We start from the raw sequence: 17,253 nt of genomic DNA on the forward strand, positions 1-17,253 counted from the left end.
GAAAAGAACCAGACACGCTGGTGGTTTACGGTGCAGGTTTCGATTTTATGAATAAGGGTACCTACGTTCAAGGGCCACAGGAAGTTTAGACACAACGATATTTTGAAAATAATAAAACAACGTCCGAATTTATAATTGTATATAATGAATGAGGCGTTTACAACGAAAAATTGTAGCAAGTGTTACGAGAGTGAAATACAACAAAAATTACAAGTTTCCAAATCCCCACATCGTTACTTGTACTGCAGTGTATGTCGTAAGGGTATTCACAGGGATAAGAATGGTGCCAAAAATATCTTGTTGAAATTTGAGTTTAAAAGAAAAAATCTATAAAGTCAGCGGTCATTCTTTCGTTTGCCGGTACTGATATGAACGTTGCGGGCGGTGGAAGCTCGTAAGGTTCATTGTCGTAATTCTGAAGTTATCATTGTGGTAACTAAAGGGTTAAAGAAGTGAGTTGTCTGTTCTTACTTTAAGGATTATTTACCTAATAATATTATTATCCTCGTTGGCTATGATACCCATATGATACCTATACCAATGTTATAGGAATTAGGATTTGGGAAGCATGCATGCAAGCAGCATAAATTATTGAGGCCCAATGATTCAATGAATTAAATCACTTGATTAGACTATAAGCAGTAATCAATAAATTATAAGACAGAAAAATTAGTAATGACTCATCACTCACTAATGATATAATGAAATCTGAAGATGCTATTTGATTCTTAAAAGTATCTAGCTAAAAACATTTGACTCGGTCACATAGGTTTTTAAACAAGAAAAATTCTAGGTACTTATATCACTAACCGCCTTACTCAGAGACATTTAATAATGATTAACCTTCAATTTAATGAAGAGTTTGACAGATAATGTATGGGGCTTATGTCAAAATTTTGAAATAAGTAATTACATTTAACTAATTAATGTTCCACTCTGAGTGCGGCAGTAAGTATAACAGTCATGATTCATATCCATTGGAAAGTACAATTCACAAACCGTAGGCATTCGCTATCGTTCCACGTGAAAAACATACCATCCTCATCAGTCATTCCCTTGATGAGTGGCAGTCTTCCACTGTGCGTTATTCGCGTACCGTACCTAACTTTCTGCCGCGCACTGTATTTAACTCTGGAATGAACTGTCACTAGCAGTATTTCCGGACCAATACAACCTACAAACCTTTAAGAAGAGAGCGTATTCGCGTATCCCTCTTAAGGTGACGCCGCGTTAAAGTATATAATCGGCCAAGTGCGAGTCGGACTCGCGCACGAAGGGTTCCGTACCGTTATAGAGGAAAAATAGGCGAAAAATTGTGTTTTTGTATTGGAACCCACCTTTATTTTTTATTTTATTTTAATGTTATTCTTAAATATTGAAGTAGACATATGACTAAGGCCTCATAAGACATATAACTCTCCCCTGTTGGCAAAATAGGAATCACTTTTTTTACAGAGGTCTTTTCGATTGATTATTCTGTGTTATAAAAGTTGACCAATCGTGTTATGCTATGGGTTATTCAAAGACAAAGATATGATGAATACTGACAAATGACAATGAACTTTAATTTCTTAGCTTTAGTCATTGCTGAGAAAAATCGATATCGTTACAGCCAAATTATCAAGGCGTCACTTTAAAAGGCCGGCAACGCATCTGCAGCTCCTCTAATGTTGCGAGTGTCCATGGGCGGGCTGTTGCTTTGCATCAAGTGACCCGTTTGCTCGTTTGCCCCCTTATTTTATAAAAAAATAAAGTGAAAGTTTCAAGGAATAACAGAACATCGAACATACAGCATGGAAGTTTTTTCCAATAAAAAGTTTGTAAGTCCACGTTGGTGCCAGGCGGTGCGCTAACGCCCTCGGTGAGTATATTACTTTCCCGAAGACAACGCAACTGCGATCCACTAGAATTGCCACAGCTGCTCAACCCTTTATTTTATTAAAAAAACTTCGTACTTTTAGGCAAAATAACCTGGAAGAGAAAGTCTGTAATATCTTAAAAGAAAGTCTGTAATCCTATAATTATAGTCATCCTAACTATCGTTAGGATAACTATAATTATAGGTCTACCAGAATCTGATGGCAAATTTGGATGGAAGATTTTCAAAAAATATCCGTGATCATTGGATAAATTTTTATATTTGCATATTTCACACACATAATCAGCCGCTATTTATGGAAAAAAAAGGATCAAAATGTTTTATTCCAATTACCCCGGTATTGCTACTTATTAGAGTCAATTTCTTTTCTCACTTTTTGCCATCAGATCCTGATAGACCTATACAAATCTGTCATTTCCTATCGGCATAATATGGTCTCTCAAGTCTCAATAATAATAGGCCTAAACTGGCAAAATTAAGTTATTAATAATCACGTTTAAGTATATCGATTTTGATATAATCTAGTACGGTACCTACTACCTAATAAGATTAAACAGGTACACGCCTTCTAGTAGTATCACTTTGTTTTGTTGCACCCTGGTCCTGCAGGCTGCAGATCCATTGGGTATTTGGGTCACATGAAAGGACATAATAATTATAGGATTGCTCTAATTTCAGAAAAATGTACCAGTCCTGCGTGATAAAAAAATTCGGTGTAACAAAGTCTGGGCAATTAAGGTATCCTATGAATCCTTTATTATTTCTTACACATTTATTGAGTAACCAAGCAAATAAGATGCAAGTATTTTCGACGATCTTCAGCAAATGTGTGTTCAATAATTGTTAAATCGGCCTTTGTGATTAGCAAACCTTGCGTATTGTAAAGGTGGAGGTTCAATCGTCATGTGACTATTCACTGCGCGGCCTTCGGCGAACAACGCAGAGCTTTGTGATATCTGCTTTGGTTTAGGATTGGAGAATACGAAAAATTACAGGCTTAGTAATTTGCTTTGAATGCTTCTGTGAAACGAAGCAAAGCTAGGATTTAAAGTTAAGCTAGTGCTGTATTAAGAAAAAACAAAAAAACCGGCCAAGTGTGTATTGGGCCACGCGCAATAAGGGTTCCGTAGTAGGTACCACTAGTTTTTGATAATTTTTGTAAGTATAGATAATGAATGTACATTTATAACGTGTTTTACACTACTCACAACATCATCTCAGTTACGTTAAAACTTTAAAAGGAATTTGAATGAAAATTTCCTTTATACTTTTCCAAATACAATTTTTTTAGTTGATGGACTATCACTCAATAGGTTACGAGTATGAAGTCTTCGCCATGATAGTTTTCGAATTTCCTTTTAAATTCAGCATATTTCCTACCCCCTTGAATTTTTTCACATTTCCAGAAACAACCGTTTAGTTGGTGTAGAAGGGAGGGACACTGGACTCTAACGATTTTTTTTACTTTAAAACTTCATATTTCACAAATGGATCTCTAAATCGGAAAATGGTCTCTGAATACATACTCATAATACTTTTAAAAAATCTATCCAACGCGGAAAAAATTAATCACCCCCGCCTAATATGTAGGTACCTATGGGAGGTACCTACCATAAATATTTTTTAAAAAATATTTTATATAGGTACCATTTTGTCGGCGTCATGATGTACCATCGAGGAAGTTGATTCCTATGCAATTGACAGACCAACGTTATTTGGTCGAATATGTCAATTCAATGTTAATTGTGATCCGTCAGCTGGGTTTGACGTAACGCAACCAAACTACTTAGGTCCCCGATTTGCATAGGAATCAACTTCTCTGATAGTACATTGTATGCACATTTAGTACATACAATATAGTAGTTTTGTAGGCCTTATAGTCTCTGAGACAGACAGACGGACAGACAGACGGACAGACAGACGGACAGACAGCCGGACAGACAGACGGACAGACAGACGGACAGACCGAAACTATAAGGGTTCCTTGTCGACTACGGAACCCTAAAAATAGTACCAACATACTAAAAGATAAATCTAGATACCGATAAGGATTTACAATCTACTTTGCAGTCCTGTTTGTGGTTACCTAAACATTTGTATGAGTCAGAAAAATCGAACTCAAAAATGTATAATGATAACTGTTCAATAAAGTTGGTAGGAATTACAAGTTAAGCCTGATGCTTCACCCGCACATATTACATGTACAAAGACTTGAAAAACATAACTCTGCTGGTGCAGTCGGGTAGAAACATTGAAACTGAGAGTACCGATGGAATTGAAAAAAATACAAACTAAGATGCAACTTAATTATAGCTGCAACAGATTCCATCTTTATTCACATCTCAACATTCGCAACGCACCTATATTAAAGTTTGCATTTAAAATACAAAAAACAATGTAGTTTTTCAGTAACCTAAATGCGTCAAATTACCCGTGTATATAATAATATAATAATATTTATTATATTATTATCAACACCTATTAGTGTTTAGTTCAGGATTTGTCACATGCTTCGCCGTGTTTGGTCTTCCAGTTACCGAGTTTGATCTAACAAAGTATACCATGCAACATTACAAAACTGTTTACAGAACTAATAAGCTGCTATACTTTATTAAAAAGCTTATAAATTGCTATTTACAGCGCTAATGTACCGATCACATAGCTTAGGATAGCATTCTCATTGTTGTGATAACTGCCAAGATATTTCGTTTTTGTTGTTTTTAAGCTGCAAAAATCTAAGTATTTCTGTCGATACAATACAATACGCTAAAGGACTGTAGACTGGTATTTAAAAAAATATTAGCTCAGGCCACCGACCAAATAAAAAGTAATACAACCTGGAGATGACGGACAGACAGGGAAGTCTTAGTATTACTGAGACTTATCTTTTACCCTTTGGGCACGGAACCAAAAAAAAACAGAGTTTTATATAATTCTGGTTGAGTAAAACTATAAATGTTGCACTTCCAGTTGACCAATAACGCACGGAAGATACCGCATAGTAGCAGGCAGTGGCTATGTACTTATGTCGAACAACGTACCGACTCTTACTCTCTACTCTCCGACCATGTCGTATCATGCTTCAAAGCTCCTATACAAAATATTGAACTTTATATATTTTGGTACTTATAGCAAGTAAAATGAAATTCTTGGGACAGTAAACAAAAATCCAACTGCGTCAGATTGTTATGTTTTTCGAGTATATGTATGTACTATGTGATAAGCACATTTCTTTGACAAGCTCCAGATTCTGAACGGCTTGTCGCATTGAGCTTGAGAGCTTGATATTATGTGTAAGAGGAGATGACGCCCCAATATAACAACGTGTTTCTTATGTGTTTTTCGCATAGCCTTTATCAAGTAACATTCTACATGAACTGACCTTATCATATTTTAGGGAATTAAAATTGATTGTCACGTCCGCCAGTCTAGAAATTTCCCATAAAAAAAGTAGTTGATTTCACACGTCAATAGAACAGCGCCAATTTTTGCTTACAATATACGATCTAGAATTCTAGGAATGCCAGGGCCTACTTTTGTACTTTTGTACCTTCGATCTAAATTTCTATGGCTGAACAGAAATCTTTAAAATGAATCATTTCCAAAGTAACTGGCACTGATAACTGAACTCATCCTACAACCATGGCCAAAATAATGACGGGCAAAAATGTATGGGCTCTGTAGGGGCTCTGGTATATTGCTCAACAGGAATGGATTGTATATTTTTAGGAAGGTATACCTTATATTATATTATAGGTATACCATATATTAATGACCAATAGGGCGCTTGTCAAGATTCATTCAAGTACTTTTTGTGTAAAGCGTTTAATACGTGGGAGAGCCATGCTTCGGCACGAATGGGCCGGCTCGACCGGAGAAATACCGCGTTCTCACAGAAAACCGGCGTGAAACAGCGCTCGCGCTGTGTTTCGCCGAGTGAGTGAGTTTACCGGAGGCCCAATCCCCTACCCTAATCCCTTCCCTATTCCCTTCCCTACCCTCCCCTATTACCCTATTCCCTCTTAAAAGGCCGGCAACGCACCTGCAGCTCTTCTGATGCTGCGAGTGTCCATGGGCGACGGAAGTTGCTTTCCATCAGGTGACCCGTTTGCTCGTTTGCCCCCTTATTTCATAAAAAAAAGCCATGTTAAAAGTGACATCAGCGACCATACATTTCATGCTGATAACATCACGTTACATTAAAGCATGATTATTTTTAGGGTTCCGTAGTCAACAAGGAACCCTTATATTATAGTTTCGGTCTGTCCGTCCGTCCATCCGTCTGTCCGTCTGTCCGTCTATCCGTCCGTCCGTCTGTCCGTCCATCCGTCCGTCTGTCCGTCCATCCGTCCGTCCGTCCGTCCGCGGTTTTTCTTAGAGATTATAGGACCTACAAAGCTGTAATTCGGCACGAATGCACATATTAATGATGCCGACAAAATGGTGTATAAGATCTTTAAAATATATATTTTTTTATGGTACCTCCCCTACACATCACATTTTTTTATAATGCTCTTGTCCCTGATTTTAAGTTGAGGGATTTATGTTCTTAATACAATTTATACACTTATACAGTCTTATGTCTACACACTTATATTCTATTTAAATTTTCTGTTCTGTCATCGTTACCTGGTCCGCCGTCCAAGGGTGTGCAGTATGACTTATGAGGGAGGGGTTAAAATTCTACTGTGAGCGTAAATCGGTGTACTGACTAAGACAAGACATTCGTAACCTTTCTAAGCGCATATAAATCTTACCACATAGACGACAAAACTACGTCGGTAACGCCGGCCTTGTACGTTGACTGTAAATTATTTCAAAAAGTACAGTTGCTAGGGGCTGGGCGCCATATATCTTTTTACCTACTCACTAAGAACTATCTAATGGTATATATTTTATCTCTGTTGAGACTTATACCAAAATGCCCATGATCCTTTCCTGGGTATTAGAGCCGGGGCCCGGGACACATAAACACGATACGATGTCGTGTCGTACCACGATGCGACGTCGCGTGTATCGTGGCACGTTATGATGTCGCGACGTAGTTTTTTACGATGCTCGTCGTAGATTCCCACGACGCGACGTCGCATCGTGAAACGACGCCGCATCGTGGTACGACACGACGTCGTATCGTGTTTATGTGTCCGGCCCTTAGGCCATTTTACATCTTTCACGTGGAATTGCAAAAACAAAGATGATGTCGCGAATTTTGAGATAATCTAAAGAAATGTCGTTACTATTTATTTTCTATTTAGTACATATATCGACACGACTAACCGATAACGAAGCGATAATTACGATAATGGTAAATCACAAGACCTGCGATATCGTGATCATCTCAAGGGGCTGAGACGTGCTTATCTGATAACGTAACAATTAGACGTTTATCGATTTCTGATGCCACCAAACATGATCGTTGAAGGTATTTCAAACTGGCTTTTTTTCAAACTTTCCTTCAATGCTGCCAGAGGGTTCGTCCTCATATGGAATACTGTTCTCATCTCTGGGCAGAGGCGCCAAAATATCAGTTTCCCTCTCCTTCAGGATCGTATCGAACGAAGGGCCGCTCGAATTGTTGACTGCCATAGTGTTTCAACAGGCTGGACCCCTTGGAATTAAGCCGAGATGTAGCTTCACTCTGCATCCTCTATCGGTTGTATCATGGGGAGTGCCCTGAGGAATTGTTCGGAATCACACCTCCTGCAACTTTTCGCCATCGTTACACGCGAAAAATATACGATCCTCATCAGTCATCACCTTGATGAATGGCAGTCTTCCACCGTGCGTTTTTCGCGTTTTTTTTTTTAATGAAAATAAGGGGGCAAACGAGCAAACGGGTCACCTAATGGAAAGCAACTTCCGTCGCCCATGGACACTCGCAGCATGAGAAGAGCTGCAGGTGCGTTGCCGGCCTTTTAAGAGGAATTAGGGTAATAAGGGAGGGTAGGGAAGGGAAGGGAATAGCAAAGGATAGGGAAGGGAATAGGGTAGGGGATTGGGCCTCCGGTAAACTCACTCACTCGGCGAAACACAGCGCAAGCGCTGTTTCACGCCGGTTTTCTGTGAGAACGTGGTATTTCTCCGGTCGAGCCGACCCATTCGTGCCGAAGCATGGCTCTCCCACGTAAATTTTTTTTTGCCGCGCACTGTAAAACTCTGGAACGAACTGTTACCACTCACAAGTAGTATTTCCGGACCAATACGACCTGCAAACATTCAAGAAGAGAGCGTATTCCCTCAAGAAGGGAGCGTATTAAGGCTGGTAACGCACCTGCAGCTTTTCTGATGTGAGTGTTAATGGGCGACGGTAGTTGCTTTCCATCCGGCCACCCGTTTGCTCGTTTGCCACCTTATCTATTACTTATAATATTATAAAGCGGAAGAGTTTGTTACTTTGTTTGTTTGAACGCGCTAATCTCAGGAACTACTGGTCCGATTTGAAAAATTCTTTCAGTGTTAGACAGCTCATTTATCGAGGAAGGCTACAGGCTACATTTTATCACGCAAAGACTAATAGGAGCGAGGAAATAGAGGGAAGTGTGAAAAACGGGGGAAATTATTTGAAATTGTTTATTTGAACGCGCTAATCTCAGGAACTACTGGTCCGATTTGAAAAATTCGTTCAGTGTTAGATAGCATATTTATCTAGAAAGGCTACAGGCTATATTTTTATGTTATTTGGCACACATGAAGAACAGACCACGTGAAAGTACATAGGTTTCTTTTTTTGCGGAAAAATTTACGGTTTCCGTGACATTCCTAAATTACGCGCCGCGCGGAACACCTAGTCTTATATAATATAATTTCTCGTGTCACAATGTTAGTTACCGTACTCCTCCGAAACGGTTTTACTGATATTATTACCTATAATTATTAGCTACTGAATATGCATATTATGCATATTCAGTAGGTCTGAGAATCAGCTACTGGCTATTTTTAGGGTTCCGTACCCAAAGGGTAGAAACGGGACCCTATTACTAAGACTAAGACTCTGTCCGTCTGTCTGTCTGTGTGTCTCCAGACTGTAACTCAAGAACCGCTATAGCTAGACTTCTGGAATTTTCACAAATTGTGTATATCTGTTGCCGCTATAACAACAAATACTAAAAATAAAATAAATGAAATATTTAATATTTAAAGGCAGCTCCCATACAACAAACATGACTTATTTGCTCGATATCAATAACGGCAATATATAGGCAATTAAAATATTCCCAAAATACTCAGTTTTATTTGTACTTTAATAATTTATGATAAAATTTAAGTAAATGAAATAATTAAGGGGGCTCCCACACAAAAAACACAATTTTCAGCCTAATTTTGCTCTACTGTGGTACGAAACCCTTCGTGCGCGAGTCCAACTCGCACTTGGCCGATTTTTATATTGATAAGTGCATTTGTTGAATAATTAATAATGTTACATATCAAAATCAAAATCAAAATCATCAAAAATCTTGTATAATAGCTATATAGATTTTCACAACAATGCGATAGAATATTATAGTGAAAATAAGCATTATAAAAAATATTGGTCGATTTTTCACAAAATCGGTGTAACTATGCATATTATTGAAATGACGATAATTAATTGTTTATCATTCAAATCGACCGGCGAAAACGAGTTGAATAACTTCTGTATAATATTATAATAATTTGAATATTTTATCGCCCATAATTAAATACACATTAACGATATTTATAAAACACAATGTATAATAATTATTTATTTGGATGTAATTTAGTTGGTGAATCTGTTCTGGTGGGTGCTCTACAGTTTTATAAGTGGTATATTATACAGTGCAGTATACGACATAACCTAAAATTATTGAAGAATTGTTAAACGTAAAAATTCTTCAATAACGTTAAACGTGAAACGGTTGACACGGTTAATGTTTAGTTTGAACAAACGTGCCGACATATTATTATGATAACAAAATGTATTATATTCCAATTCAATAATTATATTTATTTTTGGAGTATCGTTTGAATCAAGATAGAGGTGGGCTGCACTTTTTTTGTACGCATGTGCTGTTCTTTATAGTAGACTAGAGGCTCTGTATAGGCTATTTTTATACTGATAAGGAACAGAATTATCGAAAAATAAGTGAGCAGAATCAGCAAGTCATCAGTTAGGTACGATTGCGCTTTCCTAAATCCTAACAAATAGTCAACATTAGTAAATGACTTCCGGCGATTGTAGTGCACACATTGATTAGGAAACATACATAACAAAAACACGTTAATGATAGATAATAATAATTATTATTGTGAAGTAAGGTTTTTAACCATCTACGGTGAAGTCAAAAATGAAGGTACTGATTCTTATTATATTGTGAGTAATAGGGTTTTTATTTGGCTACGAAATTACTTGTTTGGAATAATTTTGACAGCCCCATTGGTTTTATATAAGTGAGTTTTATATGAGTGAGACGTGCAAACAGTTTTGTGATGATGTCTCGAGTTCCCGACTCCCGCTTGGCAGGTAACATACACTATTATAAATGGTTTTTAACCTTTGACGAACCTACGTTAATAGGTCGGATCATGTCAACTCAATATTAGCTGTGATCTGTTTAAAGCTAAACCCTGTTATAATCATTATAATATTGACATAATGTATGTTACAATAATTCGTGAATTATTTTGTTTACACTAAAAGTTTGGGTGGCTTTTACGTCTATTGTGGTGGTCAGTGGTGTTGAACTGTTGACTTATCTCTTCAGCGCACTAAACTAGGTCGCACATGACTGAGGGTCTGTCATGACCGACAGTTGAGACATGACAGGTTGTGTCTCTCAGTACAGCGCGCCGGTTCAGACGCGCTGCTCTCATCTCATTCACCTGACATCGCGATGTGTAAATTAAATTAAAAAAAATATCTTAATTTTAAAGTTTATTTTTTTGTAAGTATCTGTTTCTGTGATTAAAAATGACTAAATTATCACCGGCTTTCGTGAGACAAGTAAGTTCCGGTTTTTATTTTTATTTTATATACTTAACCGTTTTTTTCTTTATGTTTTTTATTACTTATACTGTTACTCACCTGCTATATCGATAGTGTTCTAAATGTGACGGTTTACGAGCGTAATTAAATAAAATATATTTAAAAAACTTTTTGAAAAGCTTTTATTTAAATAGTCTAAAAAGAAGGAAAATAAGTTCATCCTTAAAAATGTTAACTATCAAGTTATTATCCTCAATATATTATACAATTTGCATGATAATAGCTTGTCGCGCTATTTGTAAATAAACTAGTACCAATTTAAGTGAGTAAATTGAAATATAGTATAGTATATTTTATATAGTATATTTTTTATTTTAATAAATTTATCAAGTAAGTACTCACATATTATTAAGTCTCGCGACAAGCTTTTATTATCATGCAAATTGTATAATATATTGAGGATTATAACTTGATAGTTAAATTAAATTCGTTTCCGAGTAACTCTCAGTGAGCCCTTTAGTTTGATACCCATATTGCAGAAGTGCATTAAAAATAACTATACCTCTATCTTAGATGAGTCGCCATATTGGATGTAGAATGACATTAAATTCGTTTCTGAGTTACTCTCAATGAGCCCTCAGATTATTTGATACCCATATCAGAGTAGACAGAATTATATGTCTATTGTGCCCATATTGCAGAAGTGCATTAAAAATAACTACTCACTTATCTTGGAAGAGTCGCCATATTGGATGTAGAATGACATTAGCCCTTTCATTTAATATCCATATTGTAGGACTGCATAGAAAATAACTATTTCGCCATCTTGGATGGTCGGCCATATTGGATTTAGAGTGATGTCACATACCATATCATGCATTGTCATCCAAACGTGCATGCAAAATTTCAGCTCATCGGTTAAATATATCTATTTCAAAATTGAGTTCCAAAATTTCACCCAAACATACATTCTTACATACATACAGAGCAAGTTAAATAAAAGATTTTAAAATGTTACTAAAATTACCTCAAAATAAAATGCTATGTCATTTTTTGAGATATTAAGCTCCCGCGCACTTTAAATTCCAAAGATTCGTTATCTATATCTATACTAATATTATAAAGCGGAAGAGTTTGTTAGTTAGTTTGTTTGTTTGTTTGTTTGTTTGTTTGAACGCGCTAATCTCAGGAACTACTAGTCTGATTTGAAAAATTATTTCAGTGTTAGATAGCCCATTTATCGAGGAAGGCTGTAGGCTATATTTTATCACGCTAAGACTAATAGGAGCGAAGAAATAGAGGAAAGTGTGGAAAAGAACGGGGAGAGATTATTTGAAAGGACTTGTTTGACCGTGCTAATCTCAGGAACTACTGGTCTGATTTTAAAAATTATTTCAGTGTTAGATAGCCCATTTATCGAGAAAGGCCATAGGCTATATTTTATCACGCTAAGACTAATAAAAGCGAAGGAATAGAGGAAAGTGTGGAAAAAGCGGGGGAAATTATTTGAAAGGGCATATCTCACGAACTACTAAGAGCAATGTTTCTGTTATTTGCCACAGATAAGAAGTAGACCACGTGAAGGATTATAGGCTATTTTTTGTAGACTAATTCGTCTGTGAAATATCTAATTTACATGGGCGAAGCCGCGCGGAACGTTATATTTCGCGTGGTCACGAGTCACGACATCACGCGTAAACAGCTGGACCCATTTTGCTGAAATTTGGTACAAAGATACTTTGAGTCCCGAAAAAGAACATAGGATACATTTGTCCCGGAAAGATGTACGGTTATTGCACAATATACTTTTATGATTTGCGCGTAAACTATTCGATCTATTTTGATGGAATTTGGTATGGAGATACTTTGAGTCTCGGGAAAGGACAAGAAATACTAATTTTGTCCCGGAAAATGTACGGTTCCCGCACAATAAACTTTAATTATTATCGCCTAAGCCCTAAACTATTTTGATGAAATTTGGCATGGAGATTTGAGATACTAATTTGAATCTGGGACAAGGAATGTTTTTGTCCCGAAAAAATGTGCGGTTCTCACACAATATACTTTTCTGATTTGCGCGTAAACGCTTCAATCGAAGTACGGGAACAACTATAAACTAAAGTCCACGCGGACGAAGTCGCGGGCAACATCTAGTTACTTTATACGTGAACGCTTAAAAAAGACAAGACTCGATTAACTTTTCTGTTTGCAAACTGAAGAGACTGCGAAATGAACCCATTATAATTTTACTATAATGCCGTGAACATTAACAAATATTTTTACCTACTCAGTACTCATATAAAACAATAAATACAATGATATAGAAAACAAATTTAACTTGATCTCAATAAATATCCAGGAATCATCCAGGAACAACCCACTGTTAATGATGTCGTAGCAACGGCAACGGCGTAGCGTATGTAGCGCTTTATTTTTTCCTATAAGGGACGCCGGACGCGCCTTACCTTACTGTATCAATTTCACACTAATGAAATATTATGTAAAAGTTAAATGTCGATTAAATATAATGTTAATTATGTCTCTCGTTATTTGTGTTAATAATAATAGGAAGGCATGACTTTTTGACAATTAACGTTAGAAGTTTATAAATATGGAAGAAAAATATTTGTAAATACTGATTTTTCTTTTACTACAGATATTTGTAAAAAGTTTTTTATTATCAGTGAATTTTCTGTACAAAATAATTATTATTAGCGGTAGTCAGCAATTTGATTATGACCGTAGAGTGAAATAACAAAATATATGTATTTAATTGCATTCGTATAACAAAGTACCTGATTAAGAACCTTTAAATGGTTATAGATATTTAAAGTTTACAATATAAGAAGTGAGAATACAGATAATATTTATAATAAATTTTAACCACGTCAGATAAAAATAGCTTATTTTCGTAGCTCTCCCCAACATTGCCCGATTAGAATGTCACACGTGTGACTTTAGGGGAGGGGGCCAGTCCCCCTCATTGTTTATCTCCAAACCAACTAGCAACAGACACTACTAAACTACCATGGTCTTAACCAGACCAGTGGCTTAGACCCTTTCGAAAAAAAACGATACATACTATTCATAATTAAGTAACATTCTTCTTCTTTATCTATATATTTTTTACATTATTTTTTTTACTATACTCCACTCGGGCTAACTTGCCGCTAGCGGTCATTGACTCCCTGTCAAAAACTTGTCATTTTCCATATAAACAATTCCATACAAAAAATTGACAATGAAGTGTCAGATATTGTTTATCGTGGTTTTATATGGAAAATGACAAGTTTTTGACAGGGAGTGAATGACCGCTAGCGACAAGTTAGCCCGAGTGGAGTACAGATGACCGCCGCAACTCCGTTGCGCAAAAATTCGTTGATCGCACGCGAACCGTTCATTTCAAACCGTTCGTTCGTTCTTACGTGGTAGAGCCATGTTTTGGCACGAATGGGCCGGCTCGACCGGAGAAATACCACGGGTTCACAGAAAACCGGCGCGAAACAGCTTGAGCTGTGTTTCGCCGAGTGAGTGAGTTTACCGGAGGCCCAATCCCTACCCTATTCCCTTCCCTACCCTTCCCTATTCCCATCTTCACTCTCCCCTATTCCCTCTTAAAAGACCGGCAACGCACCTCCAGCTCTTCTGATGTTGCGAGTGTCCATTTGCGTTGCGACGGAAGTAACTTTCCATCAGGTGACCCGTTTGCTCGTTTGTCCCCTTACTTCATTAAAAAAAATCCGGGATAAAAATTAAAAGTATCCTAGATGTCCTTTCTGGGATGAGGAAAATTGTAAATAAATGGCAAAATCGTAAAAAATACGGTCACCGACAATCTTTACGGAGTACCATTGAGGCAACATATCGAGCGAAGTCCAGTTCCGATATCATCTAGAGGGTAAGGCCAAATTAGCCTCGAAGAAGCTTGGCGTTCTTAACAGAGCGAGACAGTACTTCAGTCCGGACCAACGCCTACAACTCTACAAGGCGCAGGTTCGGCCTCATATGGAATATTGTTCTAATCTCTGGGCAGGGGCGCCAAAATAATTGTTGACTGCCATAGTGTTTCAAACAGCTTGGATCCCTTGGAATTAAGCCGAGATGTAGCTTCACTCTGCATCCTCTATCGGTTGTATCACGGGGAGTGCCCTGAGGAATTGTTCGGAATCACACCTCCTGCAACTTTTCGCCATCGTCCCACGCGAAAAACATACCATCCTCATCACCTTGATGAGTGGCAGTCTTCCACAGTGCGTTTTTCGCGTAACTTTCTGCCGCGCACTGTAAAACTCTGGAACGAACTGTCACCAGCAGTATTTCCGGACCGATACGACCTGCAAACCTTCAAGAAAAAAGCGTATTCCCTCTTAAAAGACCGGCAACGCACCTGCAGCTCTTCTGATGTTGCGAGTGTCCATGGGCGACGGTAGTTGCTTAGCATCAGGTGACCCGTTTGCTCGTTTGCCCCCTTATTTAATTAAAAAAAATATATTCCTAGGCAGTAGACGGACCTACGTCATTTGGTCGGCTTATGTCAATTCAATGTTAAGGCCAGGCCACAACACTGCGTTGCGGCGTCGCATCGTATAAATCTGCGACGCCGCAGAACGCATCGTGAAAATTTCCGATGTAAAGAGTGCTATATTATAGGAGAAAGTGTAAAGAAGGAATGTGGCCCCCCACTTTGTTTATCAAGCATTATTTAAAAAATATATGAGTCAGTTTTAATTATTCTTAATCAATCACATTTGGTATTTTGAGATCAAGTGATGGTAATGTGACCTCCCGGGGATGTCACATTAAATGTATTGCACAAGTGAAACTTAACGGCAAAAATCACAAATGTAATAGTCACATTTGGAGCCTCCTAGCCCATTTGTCAAAAATTTGATACTGTACCCATGGCTCTACAACTATCGAAATAAAATCACACACACTTAAAAGTTTTACCGGTCGCAAGTTTAAACTCGATCAAATGACAATCGAACTTGACAGCCTCTGTTGGATTTGTATGGTGTTAAATTAGTAGCATGCCACGAGCATCCTGTTCCACCAAAATTATACTGGATAGCGTTGTTAAAACATTAAAATATTGAAGGGGCCAATATATATGCAGGGGCCACATTACCACCTTTTCCCTGTACTATATGAAATTTTTGCGTTGCGACATCGCATCGCATTTCTGTGCGATGTTGTTTTTGCAATACGACGTCGCAACGCAATGTTATGGCCTGGCCCTTATCTGTGATCGGTCGGATGGGTTTGACTTTACTTTATCAAATTACTTAGGTCCACCATCGCCTAGGAATCAACTTCTCTACCATCGAAAAAATTGATTTCTAGGCAGTTGATGGACCTTCGTCATTTGGTCAGGTTATGTCAATCCTATTGGTTTGTCGTGATCCGTCAGCACTCAGCAGTGTTTTACATAACGTGACTAAATAATGTAGGTCTGCCTATGAGTATACCTACCTCCTGGTTACTAGTAGTTTCCTGGGCTTGTAAACTACACAATCCATTCAACAGGTACAAATCGTTACTTTGCCAACCCTCTTCAATTTGCAAACTCATTAAGTTTAAAATGTTTAATCTTAAAATACGATTTGTGATAACAAAAACATTAAAAATGTCGCAAGCTCGAGTCACGAGTTGGTTCTTTGTTAAGATCGTAATAATTAATGTTCTGAAAATGATGTCCTGCAATCAAAATGTTATCAATTAATCACATCTCAGTTACGAGCACTGATGTAGAAACAATATAATATTCATTTCAAACGACAAATTGTTTCTGATTAGAGCGATTACTGAAATAGATAATGAGCTTTTTTTTATGATATAAGAGGGCAAACGAGCAAACGGGTCACCTGATGAAAAGCAACTTCCGTCGCCCATGGACACTCGCAGCATCAGAAGAGCTGCAGGTGCGTTGCCGGCATTTTAAGAGGGAATAGTTTAATAGGGGAGGGTAGGGATGGGAAGGGAACAGGGGAGGGTAGGGAAGGGAATAGGGTAGGGGATTGGGCCTCCGGTAAACTCACTCACTCGGCGAAACAGCGCAAGCGCTGTTTCACGCCGGTTTTCTGTGAGTACGTGGTATTTCTCCGGTCGAGCCGACCCATTTGTGCCGAAGCATGGCTCTCCCATGTTTAGCTTATTAAACATCTTGGGCAACCATTCGGATATTTAAAATCTTGTCCCAGGCACTACAGTATTTGAAGAGTGGTTACTTCGCTCTGAAAATTCTGTATAAATCATCCACAATGCATCTTTGCATCCATTGTGGATGATTTATACAGTCTAGTTGCCTAGTTTTTTATTAATCATAGTAAAGAAAAATAAGATAGCCCTCGAAATCAAGCAGTGAACGAGGTGACGTTGAATTGTAGCTTCTAGATTACGTTAAACTCAAAGAAGAAAATCTTATCAAAAC

General features: G+C 37.7%; 1 protein-coding gene and 1 long non-coding RNA gene across 2 annotated transcripts in view; one reads left to right on the forward strand and one right to left on the reverse strand.

The window, feature by feature from the left end:
• The window catches only part of LOC121739599, a 23,358-nt gene continuing 6,105 nt past the window's right edge, over nucleotides 1-17,253 (reverse strand). The window contains exons 3-4 of the long non-coding RNA XR_006037475.1: nucleotides 12,689-12,695; nucleotides 1-327 (exon numbers count right to left, since the gene is read on the reverse strand). This is a non-coding gene — a long non-coding RNA (uncharacterized LOC121739599). The remainder of the gene's footprint in view (nucleotides 328-12,688; nucleotides 12,696-17,253) is intronic.
• LOC121739598 (facilitated trehalose transporter Tret1-like) overlaps nucleotides 10,680-17,253 on the forward strand; it is a 25,668-nt gene continuing 19,094 nt past the window's right edge. The window contains exon 1 of the mRNA XM_042132090.1: nucleotides 10,680-10,841. Coding sequence (XP_041988024.1) covers nucleotides 10,809-10,841 — 33 coding nt within the window. The 5' untranslated portion in view covers nucleotides 10,680-10,808. The remainder of the gene's footprint in view (nucleotides 10,842-17,253) is intronic.

The sequence above is a fragment of the Aricia agestis genome, chromosome 2, assembly GCF_905147365.1.
Source record: "Aricia agestis chromosome 2, ilAriAges1.1, whole genome shotgun sequence".
Lineage (NCBI taxonomy): Eukaryota > Metazoa > Arthropoda > Insecta > Lepidoptera > Lycaenidae > Aricia > Aricia agestis.